At 40.1% G+C, this 12,533-nt stretch overlaps 1 protein-coding gene across 1 annotated transcript; it reads left to right on the plus strand.

The window, feature by feature from the left end:
• The first annotated feature begins 1,021 nt into the window (after window positions 1-1,021).
• GPR25 (G protein-coupled receptor 25) lies at window positions 1,022-2,152 on the plus strand. The gene has a single exon (XM_063118834.1). It carries the CDS (start codon window positions 1,022-1,024, stop codon window positions 2,150-2,152), a length of 1,131 nt encoding a protein of 376 aa, XP_062974904.1.
• Window positions 2,153-12,533: the final 10,381 nt, after the last annotated feature.

Below are 12,533 nucleotides of genomic sequence, written 5' to 3' on the forward strand. Positions count from 1 at the left end.
GAGCAAGGGAAGTAGAGACCCTTGGGCAGGCGAGAAACAACTTTAAAAATTGAATTAAGAGTTAATTAACTGCTAATGTAAATATAAATTTGAAGGAAGGGGGGGGACAGCAAACATGAAAAGGAATCAAAGCTGCTAAAGAGTCCTGGAAATTTAATGTATAAATACCCTTGTAAAATGCCGGACATGTTTAGGAATAAGTTTTCTTTAGGGGCACAAAAATGCAGTTTTCCTATTAAGGCAATATATCTCAAAAAAGGTATTTAGAAAACTGTATTCTTGTGCTCCTAAAGAAGACATTTACCAAAATGCATCAGTTTTTTTTATAAGTGACTTTTAGTATTTTATAAAGTAAATTTTCCAGTACCATTTTGAAGATTTGCCCCCCCCCTTTTTGCTACTAGTATGTACATTTTAATTTTCTATGTTAAAACACTTATCTACATAAACTTAACTGGAATATTTAGCAGCAAATAGAAAGGATCCTGTTGAAGAATTATGTTTTTCCCCTAGTGATTGTAGAGAACATTTGCAGTTTAATAGTTTGGGAGTTCAGATAAAGACCACACTGCAAATAAATCATCAGCCCTGAGAGGCAATTTTGACATTAGTATTATGTGAAAGGACAATTTCCTTTCATGTAATTATCATGGTCATTATCCAGTTATATATATATATATATATATATATATATGTTCAAAAACATTAAAATTCTGCAACGAGAAAAGAAATTGTCACCATGCAACACTATCAGAAATGCATATACGCTTCAGCCACACTCCAGAATGCTGATATACACTTTCTGCGTTCTTATAGGGCTTCTAAAATTAGGTCTATCTCAGCATTCTAATGGTTGCTTGGTACCTTCATGAAAACAAGAGGAAGTTACTACAAGTCTTTAAAACAACAACAAGAAAACCACTCCTTTAAACTACAACACCCAGCCTGTTAGATCAAACGTGCGTTGGAAAACCCTTGCAACAGTTGTGCTGAAGAGTCTTTGGTGAGCCTTTGGCTAGAGATGGAAGCTGCTCAGTTGGAGACTGGATCAGTGATAACCGAAAGCTGGAATAGTGGCTCTGAATCATCCATTACAGACTACTATGACTCAAACATTACAAATGATGACACCTGCATCTTGAAAGAAATGCCATTTGCCTACATCTTTATCCCCACCTTCTACATCATTACTTTCCTGGTTGGTTTCTTTGGGAACCTGTTGGTGATCCTGCTGATGGCACGAAAACAAGGCAGCAAGAGGTTGGTGGACACCTTTGTCCTCAACCTGGCCATAGCTGACCTGGTCTTTGTCTGTACTTTGCCTTTCTGGGCTGTATCAGAGGCTCTCAGCTACTGGTGCTTTAGTGAAGGGTTATGCAAGTTCAGTAGCTATGCTCTCTCTGTGAACCGTTACTCTAGCATGTTGTTCCTGACGGGCATGAGCGTGGAACGTTTTCTTGTGATTTCCAAGCACTGGGATTCAAAGTCCATCGGAACTAAGAAGAGCACAGGCATAAGCTGTGGTTGCATCTGGCTGGTCTCCCTTCTGTTGGGAATACCATCTCTGGTCTACAGAAAGCTGATCCTTGTGGGAAAAAACAAATCTTTATGTCAGGACGAGGAGCCCTCTCCCACCTTCAATTTGGTTATACTTGCCTTGACTTTCCTGCTGCCTTTGGGAATTATCTTGTTCTGTTATTGCTCCATTTCCTCCAAGCTTCGGGGCCATGTCAGCTTAGGCAAGAGGAGAAACAATGCTCTTAAAATCATCTTCGCCATCATTGGAGCATTCATCTGTTCTTGGCTGCCCTTCAACACCATCAAGGCATACTTCATCTTCATCATAACGCAGGACATTGGTCTCTCTTGCCAAGCGTTGATGGCTCTCAAGTGGGCGCTGCCCATCAGTGTTTGCCTGGCTTTCACAAACAGCTGCATTAACCCTGTCATCTATGTCTTTATGGATCAGCATTTCCAACAGCAGGTGTGGAAGAACTTCCCCTCTTTTTGTAGAAAAAGGGAAAATATGCAAAGCTCTGCTCTCTCTTTTTCATCTACAGAGTCAAGCCTCCTGTTTGCCAGTAGGAAGAAGCTCAAACCAGCCCTATCTACCCAGATAGGAGACCCAAATAGTAGAGGGACAGGTTTATAAGTCTCCAAGAGTGGTCTACTACTGCCCTGGACTGCTGGGACTACTCAGCAGGATGGCCAAGCTATGGTGATGATGGAAAGAAGGTCCAGAAGCTTGTATTAAGTTTACCTGAAAATGGGTATATTTTGACTATCTGATGTAAATTACAGTAATATCAAAATGACATATTTTATTATGCATTATATGTACACTTGAATATGCTTATATAAGATTGGCCTTTGATATCTTTGGCATGATAAGCATGGAGGTTTAACACATGCAAGGCTTTATAAAGCTGTTTCAACTGGCTTAAATGAATTTGACTATGAGTGATTTGAGTTGCAATTAGAATCATGTATGAAAAGTGCTGAAAAGTGAATGCTATTGATATATGTCTAGCTATAAGCACCCTTCTGCCTGCTCTCTCCCCCCCCCCCCATTAAGATTTCATGTTGCTTTGCAAATCTGATGAATGGCTTATTGAAAATATGTTTAAATTAGTATAGAAGGAAAATGATAAGTAATCATGTAATTCTGTAACAAATATTCTTTAAAGCAGTCAGCTAAGCAGACAAAAAACAAAAACCACAAACCCTGTATGTATAATTAAAGATAAAGCTTCGGCTATTGGGAGGCATAGAAATGTAATAAATAAATAAATACTACTCTGTTGCTGTTATGAATCAGTTCAAAAATTAGTCTTTCAGACAATTTTCTTTCCCTTATGTCTGGGTTTCTGTATAGTAAACTTACTTAATCTTGATTAAAAATTGAAATATAAAAAATTATCCAGGTGTGATCTGATTTTTAGTCCTTAAAGAAAACATGAAAACTCTATAAATATATAACAGTGAATTCAAACTCAGCTTTCACATAACATTTCTGGCTTTAATTAATACTGCCAATTGCCAAAGAGCTTTCTCATCACCCTATGCTTCAGAAATGGTTGATTTTCCTTCTCTTTGTCCTCATCCTTTTATATTTTTGGGGGGTAGTGTAGTGGATAGGAATGTGGGTTTTGAGCGATGTGCCCAAAAGTTTCTAGCTTAAATTTCACAACTACATACTCATAAGTCCCATTGAACGCAATGAGGCTTTTCTGATTAGACATAGAATTCCACAGTAGGGTTCCTTAGGCAAAACCTACAGCCAATCAATATGCACCCCTCCCCCGCCCCATATCATTGTGATGCCTGGCTAATGTATGCCCCAAACTATCCTCCTCATGGTATTAATGACCTTATATTCTGAATTTCTTAAGACTACTTTTACCATGGATTTATACCTCTCTCTCTCTCTCTCTCTCTCTCTCTCTCTCTCTCTCTCTCACTCACTCACACACACACACACACACACACACACACACACACACATATATATATATATATATATATATATATATATATATATTCTGGGTGTGCTAACTTTGTGGTATTGTTTTAGCTTGCTCCCATGAGACTGGCTTCTACTATTTACTGGCTGTCAACAATGGGGGTAGCAGTCAGCCTTTGTGCAGAGTTTCCCTATTTCCCTCCCATTGAAGGGCTTCCATACATCTCCTCCTCCTCCTCTCTGCGTTACCCAGTGAAATGGAGAGTGAAATCAATGCTGCTGCTTCCCTTCACGCACTCCTGACAACTTTGAAAAATAAATAAATGAAATTTGGAATGCCCTTTCAATCTTTCCCAATTATCTCCATCTTTTCATTTCTGAGAAAGCGATGACATTTAGAACTTCTTTTTGTCAGCAACAACACCAAAAATAGGGGGGAGAGTTGTAAGACTTTTTTGTAGGACGTTCTTCTCTCTAAACATACATAGGACTGTGTCCTAAGTTATTCAGAAATTAAATAAAGTATGCTTAAAAGAAAACATTTGGAATAAAGTTTTAGTCTGGTGACACAGGCTGTACCATTAATAAACATTTCCTGTACATTTTGCAAGCTGGTACAAGCTGGAAAGATAAAGACAGAGAGATATTAAGAGAATTGCAGATGTGGTGGAGATACCACTTTTTTTTTATGACACACATATTCTATCATTATGAGTGTAGTAAGGTCATTTAGAATGTAATCCTATGCATGTTTAGACAGAAAAAAATCCTACAAATCCCAGTATTCCCCACCTACTATGGCTAGCTGGGGGATGCTGGAGTTGTAGGACTTTTTTCTGTCTAAACATGCATAGGATTGCTCTCTAAAGTGCATATATACATGTTCCATAAAAATATGAAGTGAAGCATTTTGGCAACTGGCAAATATTTCCGCAGGCAGTTTGATATTTACAGCTTTAGTTTCATTTTACATATTGTGATTTTCAAGTTTGTTAAAGCTCAAAATCATAGCTGAGAAGTGTCCTGCTACAAAATGTTGCAGAGTATCCTCATCTCCTCTTCAGGGTTCCAGTCAGCTAGCTAGCTACAGCTGCCTCCAGGATACTATTAGCTATAAAGGGTTCAAACAGTCTAATTAATTTTCCCCACCCCGGTTTTCTTTTCCAAATGATACCCAACATACTATGGCTCCTGGACATCCTAAGTTTTTTAACTTATTGTAATGTTTTGTCCCTACGCAAACCTCAGCGTTCTCCTAAGCAGGACAATACCTCTTTCTTGTTACTCAATAGCCCCATTTCAGTTGGCACTCACCTACTACATTTGCTATGAGAGGAGTGATGATTAGTCCAATTCACAATTATTTAACTCAACCACGCGCCATAACAAAATATAAATTATAAAAAGAGAAACTAAGCAACCACAGTAACTCTAACATCAGGCAAAAAATAAAATAATAAATAAGTAAAATTCAGGATTGTCACCAACAACCTGTAAGACATCATAGGAGAAAATCCATGTTACAATCTATCACACTGGTATGAAAAACACACACCCAATATTGATGCCATTGTGTTACAGCTAGAGAAATGATTTCTACTTTTTGCTACTAATTTTAAAAAGGAAGGAACACACAGCTCCAGCTGACAGCTCCCTGGGACTGCCGATTTTGGCCTCATTTAGCGGCCAAAGAACCAAGGGCCACTGGGAGGCTGCACTCCCTGCCTCTCAGGAAAAACATCACGGCAAGGCGGAGACCAACCTGGCCCTACACATCAGCCAAGGATGGAGCAGCTGGAGGGAGGGAGCTTCACCCCTCCCTGCCAGAAGGAAAATTTATGTGAACTGGTGCATGAATTTGTGCTTTTTTCCTCCTCCTGCCCAACCCCTTTTCCTTTTGTGTTGTGTCTTTTAGATTGCAAACAAGAGGGCAGGGATTAAGAACATAAGATTGTCCATTATTAATCTTTGTAAGCTGCCTCAGGAGCCTTTTTTGGCTGAAGAGTGGGTAAAAGTCCTACAAATAAATAAAAATACACAAAAAGCCATTCCACGATAGACTTAAAAAACAAACAAACACAAGACACGTTTTTGCTACATATGTGACGTAGTCGAAACAAGAGTTGACTAATCATGAAATTCAGTGTTACAAAGAGGGACTTTGATTTACAGCTTCATCGTAAGCAGTGCTAGTATGAGATTTAGCAACAGGTACAGCAGCAGTATGACAAAACACAATTCAGATATAAAGACCAAAAATGTTAGGAAGCCTTTTGCTGTGCATTTTATTCTCCTGGACATAATAGCTGTTCTAAAGAAAATAAATTCAGGAAGTCAAACTAACATCTGTACGCATAAGTTTGGCTTTGATCAGAGATAACGGCTTTTTTGCATATCTAGATATCTCTTTAAATGAAAACATCATGTCCTCTCCCTACCTGCCTTAGCACTGTGACTATCCCATCTTGCTTCTATCCATACCTGCATCTGATGAAGTAGGTTTTACCTGTGAAAGCTCATGCAGAAACTTAAACTATTATTCTCAAAAGTGCCTCTTTGTTCTTCTGCTGATCAGTATATTAATTTTTGTGACATTTTCCACACATCCAGACAAAACACATAATTAAACTGCCAGTAATGCTGTACCAATATCACAAGCATATTTGCCAGCACAAATATTTGCATATTTGCCAGCACAATTTTTTTTTAGGATTATGCATATTAAGACTATCAAAATAAAGTGTTCCTCAAGCATTAATTTTAAAAACATTGGACCAATTGAAATTCAGCTGTGACTCTTACCAATGTGCCTACCCTTGGAGACTTTCCAAGTATCACAAGCTGTGATTAGTCTTCCCAGGTCTACTGATGCTTCAGTTCTTAGACTCAGGGGTGGGATCTGTTGGGTCAGGGTGGGGGCAAAGCCTGGAGACACTCAAATGATTTTTTTAGGGGTCTGAAGCACCTCATAGCTGATCTCCAGTCCTCGGCAGGATTATTATCCTCTTTCCCATGTGTTTTCATATAGATTTAGAATCCTGTATTGGTGACCATTTCTCAGCAACTTTCTTGCAGAGAGAGAAGAATACTAGAATAATATGCTGGTTTAAACTTTAGAATGGGGAAATACTTTGCCACTTTCCTTCTGACTCCTCACCAAGAAATTCAACTTCCGCCCCCTCCCCCGAGTCCTTGAGAAAGTAATTAAAATTAAACCTGAAACTTCAGGTCAATCCACAAGATTTGGCAATCCAAATAGTGACAGAACCAAAAACTAAGCCTTTATTTTCAAAACCTCAAGAAAATGCACTGAGGACAAAATGATCCAGAAAAACTGCTGATTGAACCAGGGCAGCAGAAAGAAATACCGTTTTATTCCTGTACTCATAATGATGCCATGACTTTAGTGAGTTTAAAACATGAAACTCTGCACATGCTCAGAGTCTTTTTTTAAAATCAGGATTAGAAAACAGCTGTGTGTGGGGTTTTAAAAGACTTTATTTGGAGAGGTGGAATATTAATGGTGTGTTTCACAATTGAAATAATACAACATGGCCATGTAAAGGATGTCCCCTATAAGACAATTAGGTCCAGGGTCTAAAATTACCTCGCTGCACCACTGAATTCAGTAGTTTGCCTAAAATCCATTAACATGGTGCTACAATCAATTCCAGCTTTGATGCCTGTTTGCTACAGGAAGCAAGCAAGCAACAACAAAATGTTTGGAAACAAAACAAAACTGTTTAATGTGAAACCACTACAAACGTAAAAGAACTTCTTGAAGTGTTAGCCAAATAACAATTCAGAGCAAAGGTATTTATAACAGAAAATATATTTCAGAAATACCAAGCAATATTGGATGTAGATGGGGTCTAAGGTAATATGAGGGAAATAGTGTTTTTCAAAGGAATCCCAAATTCTGACATTTATTGAGGAGTTATTGGCAGGTTTACTGTTTAATGAATGTAATATATATATACCTTGAATTAGTTCTCAGGATTAGGGGGATTAGGAAATGTGGGAAGCCATCAGGGGGTTGGACTCGATGGCCTTGTAGGCCCCTTCCAACTCTGCTATTCTGATTCCATTGTGGTGTCTAAAGACAAAAATAATGCAATCAGCAAGTCAATTACAGATCACTACACTATTATGATCAATAGTCATATCCAATGTTTCTAAAAAGAGCAAGACATAAAAAAACAGCAGAAGGATCAGAATCAAACAGCAGGGAAATCAAACAGAAACTTATGGTACCGGAAAGATCAAATGATTTATTGTGACCATACGTGAAACAGGGAGACCGGGTAGGGGGAAGCAAATGTACCCAACTATTGCTAGGCCCCTGGGGTTACTTAAAAGAAAGGCACTTCTCACATATACATTATAAATGAATAATAAACTGAAAATTAAAGTAAGGCTCCAATCCTAAACATGCTTTCTTGAAAGTTACCTTCCTCAAAATAAATGGGATTTACTTTAGAGAAGATACGTGCGTCGAGCATTAAGTGAAATATACTATTTCTCCTTCAGAAAACTAACAAGTGGGACAAAACTCCCAACCCCAAAATACTATGTACCATCTGTGCCCTTTGCCTCTCTCTGCAGGGCACACCCAATGTATTTTTTCCTCTGTGAAACTTCTGTGGACTACAGCCTACTTCCTCAGAGGGCTCTAATCCACAAAACCATATGCCACAATAAAACCTTTTAAGATGCCACACGTTTTGTTTTTGCTGTAACAAATACAGTTACTCCTCTGCTATTATCAGGGCCATAGATTTCTAACCTGGCCCGAGGGGGTGGGGGAACGTCCCCAACACGAATGAGAAAGTCGTGAAAAAGGGGCCGGAAAACAAGTCATTTTTAATTCCGAGAGGCGAAAATCTCTGGCCAGATATTATCATGATGTGCTTTTTGCTCTCTAGTTTAGGCCTCGCGAAGGATATTAGGGCAAATCCAGACATGTCTCCTCAGAAGTATGCCCTATTGAGGACGGTGGAGTTTACTCGCAGGTAAATGCATAGAGGATTGCGGCGTTACTCAATGAGCACAGCTGTGAGGGTGAAATAACTCACCCGCCTTATATCTTTAACCGTGTTTTCACGTTAGACTACGATGAGGATCGATTTCCGCTTAGGAAGTGATTCCTCCGATCCCTTGTTCTTCCCCTCGGCAGGCGCCGGCGTGTTAACAATAATTGCGCTCCAGACGCCGAGGAGGAAAGCCAGCGCTTCCTCCCGCTCTGTGCGCCGGCTAGGGTGAGAGAGCAGATCTGTACGTCTGCGGGGACCGGACTGGGAAAGTCCCCGAGAGAAAGAGTCGGGCTCCTTTTCTCCGGGGCCTTCCCAGCCCCAGTCCGGTCCCAAGCCTAGGCCGACCCCAACCCCCGCTGCACCGCGTGCGATTGTGCCGACACGGGGCCGGGTGGTGAATCGCGCCCTAAGGCTGCAATCTTAGCGAATCCTTCTGAATAGATGTGTGTAGGATTGAGCTGTAAAAGGTGCAAAAGGCCAATTCTAGTAACGTTTATTCCGAAGTAAGTGCTTTTAATTTTAAGAGGACTTAGATGGCTCTTGCGGGCTTTTCTTACGTTTTTGAGACTGCAGAAGTAACGTGGAAGTACAGAGAGATAACTTTCAATAATATAAATACGACTTTGGTTTGTATCTTAGGTATTTTTCATTGTATAGGTAAGGAATCATTGAGTGAGCTCTCAAGGGTGCAATCTTATGCCTGTTTAGACAGAAAAAAGGAATTGTAGGACTTTTTCTGCCTAAACATTTATTTATTTATTTATTTATTACATTTAAATCCTGCCTTCTTTCCTCCAAGGAACTCATGGCGGCATATATAACCGCCCCCTCCTGCATTTTATCCTCACAAAAACAGCCCCGTGAAATAAGTTAGGCAGAGAGCCTGTGACTGGCCCAAAATCACCCAGTGAGCTTCCATTGTTGAGTGGGGAGGAGAACTCAGATCTCCCGACTCTCTCCAACACTCTTGCCACTACACCACATTTCTGTAGCTCTAAACAATGCAAAGGATTGCACCCTAACTTATTTTATTTATTAATTTATTGCATTTCTATACCGCCCAGTAGCTGAAGCTCTCTGGGCGATTCACAAAAATTAAGACCATTCAAAGTATAAAACAGCAGTATAAAACCATAATATAAAATACAATATAAACACACAACCGGGATAAAATCTCAGCAGCAGTGCAGATTTATTTGTATAGGAATTAATGAATAAGTTAGTTCCTCCGAATTACCAATATTAAAGCAGTAAGTTCTCCACAATCCCTAGCCACATTCAGACATAAAGGCTTGTAGATTTATCACGCAACATCTTATTCCAGAAATAATTTTCCAAATTTTAAATTTCAAGACACAACCCTGTTCCAAAGCATGCCAATTGTATTGTGTCAGCCCAGTAGATGAAGTGGAAGGGAAATTCCAGAATTTGATACAAATTCCATACACCAGCAATTTATGACACTCTTGGAAGATATGCCCTGTGCTTTTGTGTAGGATGGTCCTGAGAGTCTTCTGAGTGACTGCCAGGCGGATATTTTCTCATGAGATGCCAGGGTAGAAGTCAGTGTAGTTTGAAGTTTGCTAAACCTGAGAACCAGTTGAAGTCTAGCGAATCTGAGAACCAGCAGAAAAGTTCTTCTGAAATGAATCAACACTGATCTCTTAAGACTTCAAAAACTGCAAAATAATCTGTATGGGTCAAATCCACCGGGCATATATATGATCGTGCAGTTACTGAATTCCGAAATGACTTCATTGATTCATTTCAACTACATCCCAGCAACATCATCAGATAATGTAAAACACCTAGGGGTTATACTTCAAATTGAAATGGCTCACGATCCAGGTTCCCTCAGAGACCTTTACATGTAGGGCTGGGTAGGGTGGGGTGGGATGCTAAGTCGTCACATTAAGGATGCAGCTCATGGCACAAGCTGCCTCCCCTCCACCACACTGGGTTGTCAAGTTGCAAGCCAGAGGAAAGGACAAGAAGCAATCAGTTTAAGAACATAAGAGCCATGCTGGATCAGACTAGTCCATCTAGTCCAGCACTCTGTTCACAAAGTGGTTAACCAGCTGTCGATCAGGAATGCACAAACAGGACACAAGTGCAACAGCACCTTGCTGCCCGTGTTCCCCAGCAACTGGTGTATATAGGCTTACTGTCTCTGATACTGGTAGTAAATAGCCATCAGGACTAGTAGCTGTTGGTAGCCTTCTCCTCCAAGAATGTATCCACCCCCCTTTTAAAGCCATCCAAATTGCTGGCCATCACCACATCTTGTGATAGTGAATTCCATAGTTTAACTATGCACTATGTAAAGAAGTCCTTCCTTTTATCTGTCCCGATTCTTCCATCAATCACCTTCATGGGATGATCCCAGGTTCTAGCATTATGAGAGAGGGAACAAAATGTCTCCCTATCCACATTCGCCACACCTTGCATTACTTTATACACCTCTATCAAGTCTCCCCTTACCCTCTTTTTTTCCAAGCTAAACAATCCCAACAGTTGTAACCTTCCCAGTGATAAGTTCACTTGCCCTTTTCTGCACTCTTTCCAGCTCTGCAATATCCCTTTTAGGTGACCAGAACTGTACACAGTATTCTAAGTATGCTCGCACCATAGCTTTGTATAAAAGCAGTATGATACTGACAGTTTTATTCTCAATTCCTTTTCTAATAATGGCTAACCTGGAGTGTGCCATCTTGACAGCGGCTGCACACTGGGTTGACATTTTCATCGAGCTGTCCACCACAATCCCAAGATCTTTTTCTTGGTCAGTCACCGCTAGCTCAGATCCCATCAGGTTATACTTGAAGATGGGTTTTTTTGCGCTTGCTAATATTGAACTGCATTTGCCATTTGGATGCCCATTGTCCCAGTCTGGAGATATTCTTTTGGAGGTCCTCACAATCCCTTTCTGTTTTAACCACCTTAAATAATTTAGTGCCATATAATTTAGTGCCACTTCACTGCTTACTCCTAATTCTACATCATTTATGAACAAGTTGAAACACATTGGTCCCAATACAGACCCATGTGGGACCCCACTATTTATTCCCCTCCATTAGGAGAATGTACCATTTATTCCTACTCTGCTTTCTGTTCCAAGTAGACAATGTACACCAATGCCCGATGTTTGTAGACTCAGAACAGTAAGAGATGTGCAGAATAATCCTATGCTAGCCTACTCGATAGTAACTCCCACAAGTTCAAAGGGATTTCCTCCCAGAAAATGTGGTTAGGATTGCAGCCTTAGAGCCCTATCCTATGTGCGTTTACTCAGAAGTAATTCCCAATGTGTTCGATTAGTGTAGTTTTAAATATGCATGGATAGGATTGCAGTCTTACTGAACAATACGTGTCTAATTAGAAGTAAATCCCACTGATTACTTACTCTCAGATTTAGGATTATAGCCTTAAGCTCTCTGATTTTAAGAACTTGAGAATTGAAGGACTTAAGAATTCCTTCTCCTCCCTTCGGGTCTATCTTACACCTCACCTTAAATTGAAAAAGATCACTTTACCTTGCCACACAGTTTTTAAACATATATTCGATTTCCCTGAGGTTCTGATTTTCAGCTAATGCCAAACTTGAACTGCCTTAGGTAAAACTTCCCTTGCTTGTGGCTGTAGAAAGAAAAGGCATGGCTCCTATTGGGCAAGCAGTGCTGTTTGTTTCAATTCCCAGCACCTATTCTGAAAACCAATGAAAGCAAGGAAGCAGCCAGAAATGGTCACAGACCTGCATCTTTCTATGTGTTGGGATAGCCGTACAGAATTGTGTGAGAGTCTGATATCAGAGTCCTGGATGGAGGTGGGGGGAATTCTGAGAGCTTCACTATGAAAAGGAGGACAGGGCTCCTGTATCTTTAACAGTTGCATAGAAAAGGGAATTTCAGCAGGGGTCATTTGTATATATGGAGAACCTGGTGAAATTCCCTCTTTATCACAACAGTTAAAGCTGCAGGAGCTATACTAGAGTGACCAGATTTAAAAGAGGGCAGGGCATCTGCAGCTTTAACTGTTGT

This window comes from Elgaria multicarinata, chromosome 1, assembly GCF_023053635.1.
Source record: "Elgaria multicarinata webbii isolate HBS135686 ecotype San Diego chromosome 1, rElgMul1.1.pri, whole genome shotgun sequence".
NCBI classification, from domain to species: Eukaryota; Metazoa; Chordata; class Lepidosauria; order Squamata; family Anguidae; genus Elgaria; species Elgaria multicarinata.